General features: G+C 41.9%; 1 protein-coding gene across 1 annotated transcript in view; it reads right to left on the bottom strand.

The window, feature by feature from the left end:
* The window catches only part of LOC132589219 (cytosolic phospholipase A2 epsilon-like), a 42,863-nt gene that overhangs the window by 18,450 nt on the left and 3,021 nt on the right, over nucleotides 1-21,392 (bottom strand). Inside the window, exons 2-7 of the mRNA XM_060261905.1 lie at nucleotides 20,434-20,588; nucleotides 17,402-17,485; nucleotides 15,076-15,113; nucleotides 13,670-13,805; nucleotides 8,483-8,619; nucleotides 429-651 (exon numbers count right to left, since the gene is read on the bottom strand). Of these exons, the coding sequence (XP_060117888.1) occupies nucleotides 429-651; nucleotides 8,483-8,619; nucleotides 13,670-13,805; nucleotides 15,076-15,113; nucleotides 17,402-17,485; nucleotides 20,434-20,472 (657 nt within the window). The 5' untranslated portion in view covers nucleotides 20,473-20,588. The remainder of the gene's footprint in view (nucleotides 1-428; nucleotides 652-8,482; nucleotides 8,620-13,669; nucleotides 13,806-15,075; nucleotides 15,114-17,401; nucleotides 17,486-20,433; nucleotides 20,589-21,392) is intronic.

Here is a 21,392-nt window from a genome sequence, read left to right on the forward strand (position 1 = left end):
ATAATTAATTATGATAAATCAAAGTTAATGATTTTCATGTGTTGAATATGCCCTAATAAAGTTAATTGGTCAGTGGATGGTCAGACTTTGGAGAAGATACAGCAGTTTAAATACATAGGAGTCCTTTTAGGTATAACTTAAGGTGAAAATACCATCAGACATCAGTGCTAGAGAAGAACACAATAATAGCTAATGGGATATCAAGCTTTTGTTATAAAAAAGAGGGACATCATGTCCCTTTAGCACTGGCTATAATTCAGGCTAAAATAACTCCACAGATAACTATACATTTATCTATGCCAATAAAGGTAACTGAACTAAAACTATACATTTAAATCAATAAACACTAAAAATCATCGTTTCCCCCATCCACTCCATTCCTAAAGAAGAAAATTATATATGTATTTTTAAAAATTTATTTATAGTACCTTATTATTAAGCATGCTTTCAATAAGGAGTCCCCAGAGATCTGAAAATGTTATCTTGTAACCTTCTTGCTGCCTCTGGCACATTTCTTTTTCATAGTATTTCAAGTTCTCCACAGAAAAACAACACAATTTATCTTTTACCACATGTTTTCGAATTTCACTGATCTGGCGATCCACATCCTTGCTTGACCACTCTGGGTCTTCATACAAATTTACCATAGTCCTAGAAAAACAATTTTTTTAAAAAATGAATCCTAATATAGAATATCAATGAGCTAGTAACTTTGGCTGAATAATGCAGACTACTATTACTAAGTGGCAATTTAACTGAGAAGCAAACTAGATGTAATTGTGGGAGATACATGAACGGATCCCCTGCTGGTTTAAGGAACTTTAAATTGAATCTGTATGGGAAATCATTTGAACTGGGAGTGTGGGACAGGGCTGGATCTAGGGGGGAGCAGAGGGGGCACTTCATTATAATTTTAAGGTATTATCTATAAAACACAATTATTCTTATTTCTCTTGGGGTACAATTGAGAGAGCCAGTTTGGTGTAGTGGTTAAGTATGCAAACTCTTATCTGGGAGAACCAGGTTTGATTCCCCACTCCTCCACTTGCAGCTGCTGGAATGGCCTTGAGTCAGCCACAGCTCTCACAAGTGTTGTCCTTGAAAGGGCAGCTTCTGTGAGAGCTCTTTCAGCCCCACCTACCTCACAGGGTGGGGATGAAAGATAGATACAGAATGGATATGCCGCTATCTGCCATCATTAAATATATCATTAAATATACCATCATCTAAAGATTGTTATAGCACCTGAAATTCATAGAATCACAAAGTTGGAAGGGACCTCCAGGGTGAATCTAGTCCAATCCCTTGCACAATGCAGGAAACTCACAAATACCGCCCCCTAATTTTTTTGTTTGTTTGTTTTTAATGTATATTGGCTTAACTGGTTTTTATGTGATGTTTTATGAACTTGTAAGCAACCCTGAGCCCGCTTTGGCGGAGAGGGAGGTATATAAGCCAAATAAACAAACGAATAAATAAATTAATTAATTAATTAAGGAGATTGTAAGCCACTCTGAGACTCTGATTCAGAGAGAAGGGTGGGGAATAAATCTACTGTCTTCTTCTACAATCATATTTATTATTTGAGTTTTAAGTCTCAAATGTCATAACTAATCTATTTTATCTACAACAGTGCTTTCATCATTACTACATATTTAATATCGCATATTTTCACCACTTCTATATATTCATTAGAGCCTTTAATAGATAAGTAGAATGTCACAGTGTAAAAGAAAGTCTATTATATATCTCATATAGAGAACCCATTTGTATTCAAGATATATTTGGAACAGATTTTAACTCTAATCCTATTTCATTACCATATATTTGCACATGATTTTTTTTTTATTTTAAGTTTGTCCGCTGCTAGTGTAATACATATAAAAAACGCTCCATCTCTTCTCAAATTATGTAACAGAACTGTTTTTCAAATAGTTTTGCCATTACTGCATATTCAAAATAGAGAAAAACACCACGCTAAATCAGATTACTGTGTAATTGAAAAATGTATACTTGTTCCATTGGTCTATTATATTATTGTTGTTTTTTGATAACATTTATCCAAAAATAACCATATTAAACAAAACTCACACTTTCCTGTTCTTCCCCACAATGTGGACAAATTGTTGTAGAACCAACAGTCGTATACAATTCCTTAATGACTTAGAAGAATGAAAAATCCTTGTCATATAGCTAGTAGATAAACTGTAGAGTTGAGAGTCCTTATCTTATTGCACCAGGCCATTAGGCAGCAGCGGAAGCAGTGGGCAGGTCACCTCTTCCCGCGACACGCTCAGATGCCAGCCTTGTGCTTACCGGCTTCAGGGAGGGATCAGAATAACGCAATCTCTCTTAATACAGAGCAGAACAAGGCTTTGTTCCCCCTCTCCCTTCCTGTTCCAGAAGGGAGGGGTGAGAGCAAAGCCTCTTCCTGCTTTATACCTCCCCTGGCACAATGCCAGCAGAAGTGGGTAAGTACGAGGCTGGTATCACTACTCTGAGCGCGCGGGGGGGGGCAGAAGGTGGCTACCCCCCGCCCCCCCTGGCACGCTCAGAGTAGCGATGCCAGCCTCATGCTTACCCCTTCGGCCGGCATCACAATAGACTCATCTCTTAATATAAAGCAGGAAGACGCTTCACTCTCATCCCTCCCAGCTGTAGGATGCAAATTCAGATTTGCCTTAGAGCATGGACAGAGTGCCAAATAGAATTGCACTAATCCAGATCACAGAACTCATTTGCTCTAACCTACCTTGCACTACCATTGCATTTGAACCGTTACTTTCAAAGTATCATATTTGCAGGGCTTGCTTTAAAAGTACATAGTGCTTTATCTCTCTCTCTCTCTCCCAGGCCTGAAGTGGTCTGGAACAATGGACAATAGGCCTCTATTAAGAGTCCTTGCTAAACATAAAATCTATGAAAGGAAACACATTTCCCAGGCAAGAGAACGTTATCAGAGGTCTGTTAGCATCCTTTTATAAGGGGAGCGTTCTCCCTGCCTCAAGGAAGGACCTCCTAGTTTGAAAGGAGCCATCTCGCCCACGCAGTAGAGATTGTACTTACTGACTCATTCTCTGGAACAAACCAGAAACCAGGAGGATGCATGAGATCAACAAGATCTGCTTTGTTACCAGAAATTGTATAAATATGCTATGTTTGGTGCGGAGGACCCAGACTCAGAAGTGTCATCCACTACTGACTGTAACTGCCCACAGCCACCTGCTGAATTTATCTACCAGTATTTTGCAGCCTGATTTTGGCAAAACCAGAAGGAGGTCAGGAAGAACTGATCCAGATAAAGACTTGTCCACATGCCAAGTGCAAATGGTCCAGAAGACACAACACTCACAGGACTGTGCAGCTGTGTGAGAGGCTATATCGCAGAACAACGTGGGGAGGGTGGAAGTTGCGGGCTGCATACTTGGTCCTTGTGGAGGGTCAGGGTGATTGGGGAAGGTTTGAAAAGTCATGGAAGGTGTGTTTTGGGAAACATGAACTGAGCCAGAACCCAACTCACCGCCTTGGGATTGGGTTCCATCATTTGAACAAGGGAGAGGCTGGTAGAGTGGGAGAGGGTTTGAGTGCTATCATTGCAGGGATCCTGCATGAAGCAGTTAGGAGGGATTGTTAACTAGAGAAGCAGACCACCCTGGTCCACTTGGGTTGGTCAAAACTGGGACCTGAAAAGGTTAAAAAGGAGAAGGAAAAGGAAAATGAGGCGTTCCTTCAGAAACTTGAGTTTTGCAGCAACTGTAGGTTGCCTTGTGATTCTTAGCAAATATATTTGCACTTGGGAATTTGTATTTGGGAGGGGGGGGAGAACAGAATGGGGAATGAGAACAAATGAGGTGGGACTAGCAGAAGGTCTGAATCTCTTGTATGTACTCTTGTATGTACCATGTTGTATTAGGAGATGAGTCATTTTCATCCTGTCCGTGGGGAGCCCAAAATGGGAGCCACTTGTGGGAAGGGCGGGATATAAATTCTAAATAAATAAATAAATAAAAAGGGAACCGTCAAAACAGATTGCAGAGGTATTTAGCCCGGAATTTGTTTACCAGTGGATGGGACGTCCCTCACAAGAACTGAAAGCAAGACTTTCAATTGGGCTTTCAAAAATTATTGCTTTTATTAGGTGTAACATGAGACCAAGAAGGGAAGTGTTTGAGTTTGGAAGCACAGACATTTGAAATGCAAAAAGGTCTATTATTCCCCAGAGTCAAACAGAAACCTCAGTTTCTGTTATGTGGACTGGTACATTCCAGGAAGGGTTTACCAAGGTCCTTGTATATTTGGCAAGCTTCCTAGACTGATTATTCCCTGGAAGAGGGAACAACACACACGCAGGAGAAAAAACATGCAAAGGGGATAGGACTCAGAGGAGCTTAATCCTGGATGAGAGCTGTTTACCAGGAGTCTGTGTACTCACAGATGCTGAATATATGGCCTTAGCTGTCTCTTTGTTTGGGCTGCCAGGCTTTGCAGTGGCGAATGGGATAAACATAAATGGGTTAACTTGCCTGGTGATAACAGGAATAAATGAAACATCAAAAGCCGTAAGTGGTCAGTGGTGAGATCTCAGAACAACAGAAAGGGCCACTCCAAAATGGCCATAGATGTCTTGCTCCTTAGAGCAAATCATGGATGTGAGGAGTTCGAAAGTGTTATCTGAACTGTAGTTCATTGTCTAAACTCAAGTGACCATTCCCAAATCCCTTGAAGCACAAGTGAAAGAGCAACAGAGGTTAACTGAGACATCATCAGTAAAGGAGGTTAACTGAGAAATCATCAGTATTTGCGTTCTCCCTGCCTCAAGGAAGGACCTCCCAGTGCGAAAGGAGCCATCTCACACACACTGTAGAGACTGTACTTATTGACTCATTCTCTGGAACAAACCAGAAACCGGGAGGATGCTGGATGCCAGGAAGATGGGAGATTGGAAGTAGAGAACAAAGAACTCCCCAAGGAATTACCTCACCCTGGTAGAGACGGGTTTCTTTAAGCCAATGAGACACCACAAAAGGCTAAGAGCAAGGATTTGTAACCAGTCAACAAGATCTGCTTTGTTATCAGAAATTGTATGAATATGCTATGTTTTGTAAAGATGGGTTTGAGGAAAGACGCAAGAAAGATGGTGGTATAGAGAGATACGGGTCTTTCCTCCTGCCACTAGTGGTAATAAAGGAAGCTCTGGATCAACTCACTTGGAACTCTGACTGTAGAGTCTCTTAATTTGGGCTGAAGGGACTCAGCTCTCGGCACAGGTGGTGGTCGTTTTCGCACTCACCTTAATCAGCAGCGACGACCCTCTTCACCGCGCAGGATCTGCGCGGATTTTGCACTAATTGCCGCGGAGCACCCAGAAGAGCCGGAAAGTCCCGGCGCTTTTGTGGCGCAAACGGAAACTGGTTTTTGGCGGTTTCCATTTGCGCCGCAAAAGCGCCTGGACTTTCCGGCTCTTCTGGGTGCTCCACGGCAATTAGTGCGAAATCCGCGCAGATCCTGCGTGGTGAAGAGGGTCGTCGCTGCTGATTAAGGTGAGTGCGAAAACGACCGGTGTGTGCAACACTTCTGGAACAGGAAGGGAGGGGGGAGTGAAGCCTCATTCTGCTCTGTATTAAGAGAGAGAGAACTATTCTGATGCACCCCCCCCCCACGAAGCAGATAAGCATGAGGCTGGCGTCTGAGCACGCCAGGGGTGGATGGGTGGGGAAGTAGAGCGGAGTGCGACGCCGTGTTGCGGCGCTGCAGAAAAAACAGGAGGGGGTGGCCTGGGGGCACATGGGCAGTAAGTTTATTTAGGGCGCCGCACGCTTTCAGGCTGGCCCTGAATATGTGTGGTACAAACCTATATATTATGCAAAACCATATATCATCAGGTGCATGACTCTTCTCAATAAAGTGTTCACAGTTGTTCCTAGTAAATTTGATACCAGATAAAATGGAAAAAACATGTGAAATATTTGGTTTTAAATATATTAACAGCTGCTAGAATTGTTTTGGCAAAATATTGGAAGGGGAAAGAGGTACCAACAATGGATGAAGTTATAGCAATGACATTAGATATAGCGGAAGATACCCTGATGGATAAGTTAGACTATCGAGGTTGGACTATTGTAATGCCCTCTACATGGGGCTGCCCCTGTGCTGAATTCGGAAGTTGCAGCTAGTGCAGAATGCCGCCGCCCGGCTGTTATTAGGGCTCCCCAGGTGGGAGCACATCCAGCCAGGGCTCTGGGGACTGCACTGGCTGCCAATAATATACCGGGTTCGGTACAAGGTGCTGATTATTACCTTTAAAGCCCAATATGGCCTAGGACCTACCTACCTGAGGGACCATCTCTCCCCACATGTTCCCCAGAGAATGCTTAGATCTGGCTCTCAAAACCTGCTAGTAATCCCCGGGCCAAAGGAGGCCCATCTGAAGTCAACCAGGGATAGGGCCTTTTCAATTACAGCCCCCTGCTTGTGGAACCAGCTACCGGAAGAGGTGAGGGCCTTGCGGAACCTTGGGCAGTTCTGCAAGGCGTGTAAGACAGTCCTCTTCCGGTTGGCATATAACTGACTGGTACCTAAAAACTGTGAAGGAAGGTTGTAGAATAGCACCACACTGTTAGATCATTTTTTGTTTTATTGTTTTAACTGTTGTAAATTATTCAATGTATTTAATATTTATTAACCTTATTGCTTGAATTTTATGTTGTAAGCCACCCTGAGCCCGCCTTGGTGGGGAAGGCAGGATATAAATCGAATAAATAAATAAATAAGTTAAGGGAGAAACCTGACAAACAAACAGCGGGTAAATGGAATTTATTTTACCAATGGATAAAGGGGATAAAGTAAAGGAAATAAATCAGTATTATGTTAATTATTATTAAGTTAAATCATTTTAAATGCCAAATAGGTTTTTGGGTCATAATACAGATGAAAGACATGTATTTGATTAATAAGATTCCACAGTCTCTACCCCATTTTTTATGTACTTTGTGTAGTATGTGTATTGTTAGTATATATGTGGGTATAGGTATTAGTATGGGGTGTTTTGTGGTGTTTGTATGTATTATCTTGGTGTAAGCAAAATAAAAGAAATATGAAATATAATAAGTGTGGTACCATAGGTGCATAGGAGAATCATGCTTTAATTATTCTAATTATGTGCACAAGTAAAATTCTTAGTGATTTCTAATGTTGGGGGGTGTGGTTTGGGGATTTTAACTTCTGTGATTCTCTCTTTTGATATTATTATACTGCGGCATAAGCAAAGAGTCTGAAGGGCTCAATAAATTCCAGCATGTAAACCATATTCTCAAAAGTCCATCTCTTATTACATGACTTCTTTCTTGTGTTATGATCTTTTTAGTCAATTTCTTAATCCATAAATAATTGTGTAGGCCTTTATCAAGATCTGCTGGTTCTAATTTTACTATTCTGTGTCATGGGTTTGTTTATTCATTCATTCATTCAGACCTCCCCACAAGTGGGCTTAATCCAGTCCTCAATCCAGACCAGACCTGCTGCTTAATAATATAATTTTATATTTGGGACAGCTAAACCTCCTCTCTTTTACTCGTCTTGTAATATTTTGAAGCTTATTCTTGGGGGGGGGGGTTTGCTATTCCATATAAATTAATCTGTTTTTGCCACTCTTTCAATATTCTTTCTTCTATGTATATGGATAGACGTATAGTGCACATATAACCAAAAAGCTGTCCACACATATTCAGACTTAATATCAGCATGATATGATAAAGCCACAATAAATTTGATTTCAAAGATTCCTAAGGAATACAACCATTCTTTCAATAGCAGATCAGTTTCAAAAAAACTCTTAGTATTGGAACTACCTTTTCAGCAAACATTTCATTGTTTTATTTTAGTTATGCTTTTACATTTCTGTACTGTTTCCTGTACATATATTCTTCATTTCATAATCCATTCTCTTCTTTCCCTCCCTACTGTAACTGTAATACAGCAAGGATGTCAAGACACAAATGAGAAGGACAGCAAGAGATTTCATTCTAGACCAATTATGGAAAATGTCATTTCTCTTTCACATTTTAAAGAAAAACCTCCAGGAACTTGAATGTCAAATAGTGACACATGACAAAATGCCTGCACAGTATGCTGCTACCTCTTATAATTTAGTTCATATGGCTTTAAAAGGAATTAGATACATTTCTGGAGTATAGGTCTATCAATGGCTCCTAGTCAAGATGACTAAAGAAAAACTCCATGTCGAGTGGCCATAAACCTCTGAATACAAGTGCAGGGGAAGAGCTACAGGGGGAGGCTTTGACCTCCATATCCTGCTTGTAGACCTTTCTGGGGCTTCTGACAGGCCTCTTTGTGAATCACGATGTGGGAGCAGCACTTCATTGATATGAACTACCATGGCTGTTCTGGGATTAGGTAGCAGATGGTGACAAAACAGTCCACAGGTCTGGATGCACCCTAACCATTTTGTGCATGTCCTTCTTACCATGTTGTGCCAGATAAACCAGTAATATATGAAAGGCAGTCTATGACATTCAGCTTCTGGAGAGCTCGTACACTGCCATACATCGCTGTCATTGATCTCATACCACCCGCTGTTGTCATCGCAGCCACTACTGGAACCTGATCAGACAAACAAAGAGTAATAGTCAAGCCCAAATATTCATACTTTGAAAGAAAAGGGATGCTTAAAATATACATGACTCTGCTCCATATTTAATGCTTATTAAAAAAACAGCTAAACATTTATTTGTTTGTTTGTTTGTTTGTTTGTTTGAATTTTTGACTGCCCTTCTCAATAGCTGGGCTCAGAGTGGTTCACAACAAACTGCATTTCAAAACAGTAAAACCAGATTAATAACAATAAAAGTATTACAGTTCTTTAAAACAAAATAGCGTTTAGTCTATCTTGTGGGGGGAGTGAAAGTGGGAGTGCCAGATGTAAACCATAGCTGTCCTCAACCAAATACCTGGCAGAACATTTCTGCCTTGCAGGCACTGCAGAATGGTAATAATTCCTGCAAGGCCTGAATGGAAATTGGCAGAGGGTTCCACAAGGCTGGGGCTGGGGCTGGGGCAGAAATGGCCCTGGCTCTAGCTGAGGACAGCCCAGTGTCTCTCAGGCCATGGACCAGATGTTGGTCCCTGAAGTACAAGGCACTCTTGGGAGTATAGTGTAAGGAGGAAGCTGTGTGATAGACACAGGGGAAAAGGCCAAGGCTCATGGCTGAAAATAGCTGAAAAATTGATTATAGTCAATAAACTGCAAAATAGTACAAAATTGTGCATGCAATTCTTACAAAAATGTATAATATCCTTACATAGGCTGTACAATGTGCAGCTCAACAATAAACGTAATGCTGACTCAAAGAAATGAAAAACCCACACACTTGAGGTCACAGATACTACAAGTCAAACCAATTTATGAATGCAAAATCCAAAAAAGTCCACAGTAGAGCTTAAATTGATATTGGAGCTCCTCCCCTTTCTATTGGCTCCCATCGATATCTGATGATAATCTCTCATGTCCCCACCAAAGCATTAAGTATATTGTTGAGCTGCACATTGTACCAGCCTATGTAAGAACATTATAAGAACATAAGAGAAGCCATGTTGGATCAGACCAACGGCCCATCAAGTCCAACACTCTGTGTCACACAGTGGCAAAAAATTTTATATACACACATACACTGTGGCTAATAGCCATTGATGGAAATGTGCTCCATATTTTTATCTAAACCCCTCTTGAAGGTGGCTATACTTGTGGCCGCCACCACCTCCTGTGGCAGTGAATTCCACATGTTAATCACCCTTTGGGTGAAGAAGTACTTCCTTTTATCCGTTTTAACCTTTCTGCTCAGCAATTTCATCGAATGCCCACGAGTTCTTGTATTGTGAGAAAGGGAGAAAAGTACTTCTTTCTCTACTTTCTCCATCCCATGCATTATCTTGTAAACCTCTATCATGTCACCCCACAGTCGACGTTTCTCCAAGCTAAAGAGTCCCAAGCGTTTCAACCTTTCTTCATAGGGAAAGTGCTCCAGCCCTTTAATCATTCTAGTTGCCCTTCTCTGGACTTTCTCCAATGCTATAATATCCTTTTTGAGGTGCGGCGACCAGAACTGCACACAGTACTCCAAATGAGACCGCACCATCGATTTATACAGGGGCATTATGATACTGGCTGATTTGTTTTCAATTCCCTTCCTAATAATTCCCAGCAGGGCGTTGGCCTTTTTTATTGCAGACGCACACTGTCTTGACATTTTCAGTGAGTTATCTACCACATTTATTATATCTATTATACATTTTTGTAAGAATTGCACATACAATTTTGTACTACTTTGCACTTTATTGAATATAATCAATTTTTCAGCTATTTTTGGCTGTGAGCCTTGGGCTTTTTTCCTGCCTCTTGGGGATATACCAGAAGAGGTGGTCCTGAAGGTACATAGGTCCCTGGCCATTAGGAGCTTTAAAGGTTAATACCAGCACCTTGAATCCAATCCAGTACTCCACAGGAAGCCAATGCAGCTCCCACAGCATAGGAGACATGAGAGCTGTGTGTGGGGTCTCCATAAGGACCCAGGCCATTACATTCTGCACCAACTGGAGTTTCCAGGTCAGCCTCAAGGATAGGCCCACATAGAGTGAGTTACAGAAACCTGTCTGGAGTTCACTGGCCAAGTCAGGGCAAGACAGCTGCCTGACTTGGTGTAGTTGGTAAAATGCCAGCCTAGCAGCACTGGAAACCACCAACTTCAGTGGCACTCCATCCAGAGCTGGGAGTTGAGGACCCACACCAGGATCCCCCCCAACCCAGCCAAAGAACCTCCATCTTAGAAGGATTCAGTTTCAAATGGCTCTGCTTTAGCCATCCCACCACAGCCTCCAATTCCTTACAGATTAGCTGGGACGGTATCCATCTGGTCGCCAAACAGCAGATATAGCTGGGTGTCATCAGCATATTGGTGACAACCCAGCCTGAAACTCTGTGCCAGCTGGGCAAGGGGGTGCATATAACATCAAGGAGAGGATGGCTCCCTGAGGCACCCCACATATCAGGGAGCACCAAAGGGACACCCTCTTTCCCAGCACCATCTTCTGTCCCCAACCTTGGAGAAACAAGGAGAGCCACTTCAGGACAGTCCCACAAACAGTGAGGCGGTGGGTCAAAAGATCATGGTCAACCGTGTCAAATACCGCTGTGGAATGAAGCAACAGCAGCCGTGCCGACCTGCCTCAATCCAGCTGTCTACAAAGTTCATCTGTGAGGGCGACCAGGGCTGTCTCTATCCCTGTGGCTGGGGCAGAAGCCAGACTGGAATTAGTCAAGTGCCGATGTGTCATCTAGGAAGCTCTGTAAGCTCATTAAAAGAGACTACAAAGACAATTTTAAGGTTTAAATGCATGCTAAAAGTGTTGTACTAAGTAAAAGTTCTGTTGATTTCTGCTCATATAGTATATTTAAGTAATTGTGCAAAGCACAGGATAGAAAATAATTTAAAATTGTAGCTCACAAAGGAATAGATAGGTTCTTGATTTGGGGGTTCTGCTAGACTGTTTTGTCCCTAAATGGATAGGTGGTGAAGAGTATTATGGATACTTTTTTTCCAGCTGTGTGATCCCTTTCTGGGACAGATCCATGCTTACCCCAGAAACTGCACAATGAGTCTCATCCCCACTGGCCCTATTGGCAACAACAGTGCATCTTTCCTTGATGACAACTCTGGGTGCATGGCATGGACTTTTAAAACTTGCTAATGGCAGCAGCCTATAGGGCCATCCTCAGGAGACAGGAATTAAGGAGGCAGGCAAGGGAACCAGCCTCAGCTGTGGCCAATTCATTCCCTGAGCTCCACAAGACTTTATTCTTCCATGGAAGTCTGGAGTTTGTCACTGGACCTATACAGGATTCTGCACAGACCTCATAAGATGTCAGATGGCCAACCAAGGAGGACATCCCTAGCTGTTCTCCATGCTGCAGAGGGGAACCTGGGTGGGAGAAGAGGAGGAATAAGGTAGCAAGAACTCCCTCCCCTGCCCCTCACTGAGGTTTATGCTGGCCTCTCTCAAGTGTACAGGTCTATGGAAGGCACAGAACCATGTGACACAATCCCTGGAAACCTGGAGCCCTTAACTATGGTCATTCCTGGAGAATGCTGACCTGAACCACTGACAAACATGCCTTGCTAATATCCAGTCTAGATTACTGTAATGTGTTGTACATAAAATTGACCTTGAAAATGATTCAGAACCATAACTTGACACAAAATACTGAGACTACAATATTCAGAAGCAGCCCTGTGGTGCAGAGTGATAAAGCTGCAGTACTGCAGTCCAAGCTCTGCTCACAACCTGAATTCGATCCCAGTGGAAGCTGGGTTCAGGTAGCCAGTTTAAGGATGACTCAGCCTTCCATCCTTCCGAGGTTAGTAAAATGAGTACCCAGCTTGCTGGGGAGAAAGTGTAGATGACTGGGGAAGGCAATGGCAAACCACCCTGTAAAAAGTCTGCCAAGAAAATGCCATGATGTGATGTCACCCCATGGGTTGGTAATGACTCAGCGCTTGCACAGGGGACTACCTTCTTTACCCTTACCTTTTTACAATATTCACGGAGTCATGACAATGAGCATCATACCCATATAATTGATATATTATATTGGCTTTCAGTTTTCTCACTCAGATTCACAGTGGCTATTCTGATCTTTGAGTCGCTTGGGTTCAAATTCTCTGGAGGACAGCCTTCATCTCTAGAAACTATGAATCCTACTAATGTCCTACTAAATCTCTCTGCTGCAACTTGCTTTCTTAGAAGTTTGACTGGTAGAGACCTTCCTAGCTGCCACCCCTAGAATGTGAAAAAATTAAAACAGGGACTGGCACCTATATGATTATATTGATGATATTGGATTTATATCCCACCCTGTACTCTGAATCTCAGAGCGATCAGAATCTCCTTTATCTTCCCCACACACACACACACACACACACAACATACACCCTGTGAGGTATGTGGGACTGAGAGAGCTCTTACAGCAGCTGTCCTTTCAAGGACAACTCCTATGAAAGCTATTGCTGACCCAAGGCCATTCCAGCAGGTGCAAGTGGAGGAGTGGGGAATCGAACCCGGTTCTCCCAGATAAGAGTCCTTGCACTTAACCACTACACCAAACTGGCTCTCCAGTTATAAATCTCCAGTTATAAATCTTACACACACATTTGTAATTTCATGGACCCTTCCCTGGAGAAGTGCATCCACAAGCATGTTGAAGGCAATAAAAGAATTATTTGATGAACATACAAATACATGTGTACAGTGTACATGTGTACACTGTACATAGATTGCATATACATACTCTATCCCTATTCACATGATACAGTGAATGTATATCCTGCATGTGCATCTGTTTCTAAGAAAGAGCTAAAGTGTATTCACTCTACAAATAAAACCAGAGACCAGAACCTGGATAAATGTGGTTTTTAAATCACATGTTCAAGTATAAGTGTGTTGAAGATTTACTCAATACACTTATAACAAACAATCAAGTGTATACTTTACACGGACTGTACTTGTGTCCATTGTAATCTGCAAATAGTGCTATTGTTATGCATGTGCACCCATCATCATCACATTTTATGGTTGTCTTACATTGGTCTAGATGTCCTACCTCATCATCATGCAGATCTTCTTTTAGATGTAGAAGTTTTTTCAACGCAGCAGCAACGTATCTTTTCCGCTTACAGATGAAATCTTGCTCCTCTGCACATAGAGTAGATCCCAAGCGCACATCTAGGTCCTTCTGACTAGATGACAAAGATTTATATCATAAACCTGAACATCTGAATGCACATCATATCAGCTTTGTGAGTTAAATAATTTCCAGAAAGTGTAAAATATATTGTTACATATTTTTAAATGACAATAATAAAATGAACATAGCCACACAAAAATGCCAGAATAGTGTAGTGGATAGGGATTGTGGGTTTTTTATTTTTAAAATTAAGAGAGAGGTCCTTTGCAAAGGATTCTATGTGAATTAGTTTCAAAGATTAGCCATGTTGGTCTTCAGTAGAACAGCTAGACTTGAGTTCAGTAGCACTTTAGAGACCGATATGATTTTCTGGATATAAGTTATCAAGAGTCCAAACTCCCTTCATAGATATCAGTTGGAATAGATATCTCTGAGTCCTTATATCCCAGTCAGGAAGTGGAGAGTTCTTTCACAAGTTCAGAACACTAGAAACCTCACCCCCAGGCTGAATAAGGACATAAGAATCTTATTGTACTACATATGCTAATTTTCTGCACTCAGGCATTTCCCATCTGTTCTAATCAAGCTGATTATAATGCCCATTGTACCTCTGTATCACAAGTTCCTTCTGTGCAACATTCCTCCCACCTTCTGACTAGGATATCAAGGATCAGTGATCTCTATTCCGACTCATATCTGATGAAGGAAGCTTTGACTCTCAAATGCCTGTACCCCAAAAAAGGTGCTACTGGACTTGAATCTAGCTATTCTGTATAAATTTGGAAATTGAAAATTTTGCCAAAACCAGATGTTTTCAGGTATTTGCTATTGTCTGAATCCGAGTTTATATTTCTGCCCCACTATCCCTCATATTTTGGCACTAGATGAGCTCCTGGCCAAGGACTGTAAGGCAAAGGGAAGAGGGTAAAAGGTTCTCTCCAGACTGCAAGGGGAGGAAATGTACCATGCTAATCATCTGCTGACTTGAACTGAATGGTCCACGCTATCCTGATCTTGTCAGATCTTGGTTGGTAAGCAGGGTCAACCCTGGTTACTACTTGGGTGGGAGACCACCAAGAATGTCCAGGGTTGCTATACTGAGGCAGGCAATGGCAAACTACCTCTTGCCTTGAAAACCCTTCAGGGTCTCCATACAGCAGCTGTGACTTGATGGCAATTCCCACCATCAATCATTTACTATTTTTAAAATGATGACTGAGAACAACACATTTTCTCAAGTAATTAAAATAATTGGTCAAGGTGAACTTTGAACTTGAGCAGCAAAGGCATCAGGATTAACATATATGAAGGAAAATGTTTACCAGTTTTCTGGTGTCACAAATATATCATAAGCTTTGTCCTAAAAAAATTAAAAAGGATTGTCATTATGATTGATGAACTCCAACTCATTTCTAACAGTGTATTATCTACCAAAGATGTTTTTTCTCTGTCCCTTTATCTGTCCTAGAGCTAATTTACATTTTTTTAAAAATTAAATCTAAATTTCTTAATTTTAAATCTTATTCCAAACAGAAAGAATATCATTTATGGTTGCCTTACATTATATATAAAACAAAAGAAAACAACAATGGTAGTTAGTCTACAGGTAAGCATATGTAAAATATTTCCAAATATCTAAAAATACAACCATGAGTAGTTCTCATCTATATGCCATACATTCAAATGGTTATAAAGTCCTCAACCCACTAGATTACTGGAGGTTGGCATTTCTCTTTCAAGTTCTGTAATATAAGCAGCGCTTTTTTTGTATCAGGAACTCCTTTGCATATTAGGCCACACTCCCCAGATGCATCCAATCCTCCAAGAGCTTACAAGGCTCTTCTTACAGGGGAGTTCCTGCTACAAAAAAAGCCCTGAATATAAGTCTTTTAGCAACAGTACGGTCACAGATGGTCCATTTTCACTAACCATCAGTTAGCTTCCAGGAGACAGTCAAATATTTTAAAAGTACAAAAGCATCTTCAAAGATCAATGAATATCTTAACATAAAATTGATACAAGTAATTACTTCCTCCCAAAAATAGGAAATAAATGGGCATGCCCAGAACATATGTTTAAGAGATGTATCTTGGGAATTACAACACTAGCAATTTACTTAATCCTTTACTAAAAAGACATTGTGGTGTCCAGTATGCCATAAACATTATTTTATGCCAAATATGTCACAGTTTAAGATCCACAGGAACAAAAGGTATAGAATTTAGGGCCATATCCTGTTGCTCTGGTGAATCAGGGTGCTCTAGCTCCTTGTTTCATTCATTTTGAGACTTTGCATATCATATTTATTAATAAATATCAAATATTTATAGACAAATACTGTAGGTTTCATTTTCTGCATTGTTCAATTAAAGTTTCCAAAAGTAAGGGAAATTCTGAAATACTGAGCTGATTTACATGATACAGAGTCCCCATGGCTGCCATAAAGGGTCACACAGATAGATGTAGACCCAATTCAGATTGCAAAGAGGAGAATGAGTAGAAGTGGTTTCAGCTTCCATATTCCTTTAGAATCCTTAAACGGCTCCAGGAGGGTGGTATTTGCTCCAGTGAAGAAACTATGTAGCCAGTTATACATATCTTTTCACTCCAAAGCAAGTTGCAGTTCCCAGGGTCATGTCAAAATAACAACATGCAGGGAGGGGGAGATTGACAGCTGCCTTAACCTGTGCACTGTGGCTGCAATTAGAATTACAAGCATGTGGGTCTGGGAGGCACTGAATTCCCACTACGCCTTTGATTCAAAGTCCTTGAGGCCTGGGAACTGGTTCCAGTTTCAGAACAACAATCATTAAACTGAATTTTCTCAGTGGGCTGATTTGTTATTTATAAGACTAATGTCGCTACCACTCAGTTTACAGAAAGGAGGCCTGATTTAGAAACGGTGGCATTCAATATCTTACTTAAACTAGCTATGCAAGAGATGAGATATCAATTTAATGACAGATTATTAAGGATAATTCAACACATACATGGTTGGATCCCATAAGCAATCGCTGGAAGGCATCAGTGGTCACTAATCTTCCCCTAATCCACTTCCCCTAGCAATCCCTTTTGACTCTTGAGAAGGTGATTTCCAGAACTTCAGGATTCACACTGACTAATAACCTCAAAGGTTGGAGGGCTGAAATGAGGTGGGGGATGACACAGGGCTTTTTTTGAAGCAGGAACTGCTCTGCATATTAGGCCACACACCCTTGATGTGGCCAATCCTCCTGAAGCTTACAGTAGGCCCTGTACTAAGAGCCCTGTAAGATCTTGGAGGATTGGCTACATCAGGGGTATGTGGCCTAATATGCAAAGGAATTCCTGCAAAAAATTTAAATCAGTTTTTAGAAAATATTTGGATTTATTGTTATGGCAACTTAAATCATTTTTATGTTATGTAAATCATTTTGAGTGCTGCTAGAGGTAGAGAAATGCTAAATAGAGGGTTTGTGGGTTGCTTGTTTGTTTGCATTTATTTATTTAGTAGGCTTATATTCCACCCTTTCCCATAATGGGCTCAGGGCAGATCACAACATGGACTGAACAACAATTAACAAACTACCATTTAAATTTAAAAACAATACAATAAAATTAACAATCAAAACAAATAGAACAATAAAACAAAACAAATCCAGGACTCACATGTGCTATTCTTATTCTGTCTCCCATGTTTAGTCGATTCAAAGGTACAGTCATAGAAGGCTTTATTCCTTTATTTGAGGAACACTAAAGAAGGAAAAACAAATGATTATAATAGAGCAATTTAAAAACAAAGGTAGACCGATTTCGCACTCAGCTTACCCTGCTGTGACATTCCTCTTCTCCATGCAGTGTCTTTCAGATTTCCCACTATCTGCTCTGGAGCTGCATCAAACATCGCGGTTTTCGTGCGGCAAACAGAAATCACTAAAAACCAGTTTCCGCTTGCCACATGAAAACTGCAATGTTTGCTGCAGCTCCAGAGCAGATAGTGAGAAATCCGAAGGACACTGCGCGGAGAAGAGGAACGTCACGTTTTGCCACTGGATTTTTACTGTGTAAGAATAGCGAAAAACTACTTGCAAAACATATCATTTAATTTAGTGTGAACACACTTAATGAAATAGTTAGCTCACACCTTAGCTGGAATCTGTCACCCAGAAGTTGGCAAAGAAACTTGAGAGTGCAAGGGGCTAGACTATGGGTGTTTTTACATTCAGTTTTGATCCAGAGTTATTGAGTATTCAAATCGCCTGCCACTGTTCTGCTTTAATTATTTCCTTTTTACATTTGTGGATTTGCTATGCTCTTTATACGGAGCTAAACTTCTGCATTGCAGCTCATGCACAGACTGTTGATGTCAGTTACAGGAACTACAGATACAGTATATGGTTCTGAAACATCACATTTTATCCTGAAGCCTGATTGCTACATTCTGCAGATCTTTCCAATGTTCACAGTTTCCTTAATACTCTATGATGTGGATTATTGTGAGCAAAAATTAAACTTTGTGAGATACATCCAAGTGAATATAATACAGGATGAGCTGTGATCAGGGCAGCCAGAATACCAATGCTTAGTTCAGGGATGTATACAATTGCTTAGAAATCATCACCATACAAATGTAAATTGAGGCAAGTAACAAGATGAGGCAAGCAATGAGATTTAAAAATTTCAAATGCTGTCAATTCTCAAGCAAGTTGGTGGCACCTTGTGGCTTTCGAAGGGACAGGGAGTGAGGTCTGAAAATACAGAGGAAAATTTCTATAACCATTCATTTGATACACCTCTTGAGAAATGTCAAGAAAAATGAGGCGACAGCTAAGTCAGCACCCATTTTGCCTAAACAAATGTAGATGTTTCAGGAAGCAACGATGCAAGACAGCTGTGAGCACGTTCTGTAGTGTAAAAGGTGAGTTACCAATGCGGAGATAGAGAGCAACGAACTGTTAGTGTAAAAATACTCTCTGGCCCTGTTTACACAGCGTGTTGAGTCCATGTTAAACTGACCCGGTTCTGTTCCGAATATCTTTGTTCCAAATATTATCAATCAGATTGCCATACTGCAATTCGAATCACTCCACAGTGAAACCATCTTCTGCCGTCCACACGATGGCACCATGAAGTTCTTTTTTTCTCCACTATCATGCATATGTGCACATTATGCGCTTGCATGCACTATGCGCACATGCATGTGCACACTGGTTAAACATTATGTGGTTATGCAGTTATGTGCATATCACTAAGTAGTAAAAAAAATGGTGACTGTAAACCAGATGTCTGAGGCTCCTTTTGCTCTGGGACATCCTTCAGACATCCGGAAGTTGGTTAATATCGCAGCAGAACTATCCAGACTGAGAAAACTACGAGGTGAAACTGGAGAACTCAAAAAACACCACAAAGGAGGTAACAAAATAATCTAGTTCTGAGAAGGATTGGGGGGGGGGGGGTACCACGAGTTAATACCGGGAGGCAAATGTTGCTGTCTGATCAGCCACTTTAAATCCAGAAGGAAAAAGCAGCGACATCTGGTTAAACTGTGCATCTAAACAGGGCCTATGTCTTCCTAGAACTTTCAGGAAAGGGTTCTTTGACCCATAAAAGGGTGGGGAAACAGAGGCAATAAAATCCCTTGCCAGAGAAGCACAGAGGGATCTATTTTTGGCAGATCTATTCTAGCTGAATACATCTGGGAAAAGGAGCTCTCACACCAGAGCTTCATCTTAATGGCTGCCATAGTCACATGGAGCAGTTAAAGGGCGGGCTGCCTGGACTCCAAAGTAATTGGAAGTTTTCAGAAAATTGCAACTTCTAAGTTAAGGAGCTTGTCTTAGAATAAGACCAACTAGGACACATACAGAGTGTTTGAAAATGCTGTTTGAAAATGCTATTAAAATAGGTACTGACGGAAGAGAGGCAGTCAGTTGCTAACCTGTTATTTCCACAGGAGTGCACAAGTATAGTAAGCCATCATCCCCATGATAACCAATTGCAGGATAGTAGGAGACATAGGTAAAGCTGTAGAACAGCAAAGTGGGAAGGGAAGCTTGGAACACCAGCCATCTTTGCAAGTAATCCAGCAAGCAGCCAGTTGGTGGCAGCAGACCAAAGAAGGTGAGAGGGCAAAAGCCCTTCAAGAGTTAGGCAAAATGGGAGAGGAATGCCTTGCTGGCTCTGGGTCTGGGCATCTCAAAGGTTTGAATGTAGCAGCAGGGTTGAATGTAGCAGCAGTCATGGTTACAGTGTACCCCTTCCTAGTTTGGAAGTCTTCAGCAGATATAACATGGAAGGATGAAGAGACTTTAGGGGTTTCAAGCTCCTATGCAACATCATGTCCTCTGCCTGTGGCTTTTATTGCAGCTCGGTTACATTCAGTCTCTGATCTCCATTCCTCCCCCTCCCCCCCCCCACACACACAATGTTCTACTTTCTCTTGTCCTTATACAGCAGGGGTGGCCAATGGTAGCTCTCCAGATGTTTTTTGCCTACAACTCCCATCAGCCCCAGCCATTGGCCATGCTGGCTGGGGCTGATGGGAGTTGTAGGCAAAAAACATCTGGAGAGCTACTGTTGGCCATCCGTTATACAGAAATTCCAAATTCTTTGAAAACCTGGCTCTCGGAAGCAGAAGTATTTTTCCCAAGCAATGTTTCCCAAGAACACATGACCTGGAATATGGGTGACCAGATACTCACACAAGAAGAAATTGAATTCTTTGGCAGCAGAACTTCCATTTGGGGATGACAGTACTTGGCATAGTGGAATATAGTGGAAACTGGGGATGGCGAATCTAGCACAACAGTCCGAGTGTCTTCACCAGACCCTTGCACTTTAAATGTGAAGTGTCGCCCTGAGTACAGGGAGAGAAAAAGCAGCATTTTAATATTGATTTCTCCAGATAGGCATCTTTATATAATGTAGGCTTGCCAAACCCCCTCCAGGGGCAGGGGATCCCCTGGTTTGAAAGCCCTGCCCCTAGTTTAGGAGCATTGAGAAGCGGGGGACAAAATGGCAGACATTTATGCTGCTCTAGCATTTCTAGTCTCTATGGTACCATAGAGACTAATGCTAGAGCATCACCACTGCTGGAGGACTAACATCCTCTGTCTCCTCCACCTGTTTTGCAAGTCCAGTGGGCAGGCCTTCCTGGTCAAAGAAGTCCCCCCCAGCAGCCCTAATTTGACCTCATGCAAGTGTGCTGCTGGTGGGAGCTGTTTGCAGAGCTGGCAGCATAGGCCACCACACCTCAGAATCCAGAGTCTTTGAGCCATCTGGGTTGCAGTGTCCTGCAGGACCATGGAGAAGTTAAGACCCCTAAATAAGCTAATGGTGGAATGGGAGTTAGATTTTCACCCCATCCCCAGGCCATTCCACAAAGGAGCCAGGGAGGGAGGGGGGGAGGCCAAGTGCACCTTCCTTTTGGTGTGTGTGCACATGCGCCTAAGTGAGAGAGAGAGAGTCTGCTAATGGGCCAGCAGCATGGGAGCCAGGATTGTACGGGGGCAGGGGAAGCTGTGCATGTTCTCCTTTCTCCCCCTCCATCCCAGGGACGGATCTAGGGAGGGGCGGAGGGAGCACTTGCCCCAGGCGCCGCCAGAGGGGGGCGCCAAATTGGGTATGGAATCCATTCTATTCTATGGGCCCATAAGATAGA

This window comes from Heteronotia binoei, chromosome 21 (genome assembly GCF_032191835.1).
Source record: "Heteronotia binoei isolate CCM8104 ecotype False Entrance Well chromosome 21, APGP_CSIRO_Hbin_v1, whole genome shotgun sequence".
In the NCBI taxonomy this organism is placed as follows: domain Eukaryota; kingdom Metazoa; phylum Chordata; class Lepidosauria; order Squamata; family Gekkonidae; genus Heteronotia; species Heteronotia binoei.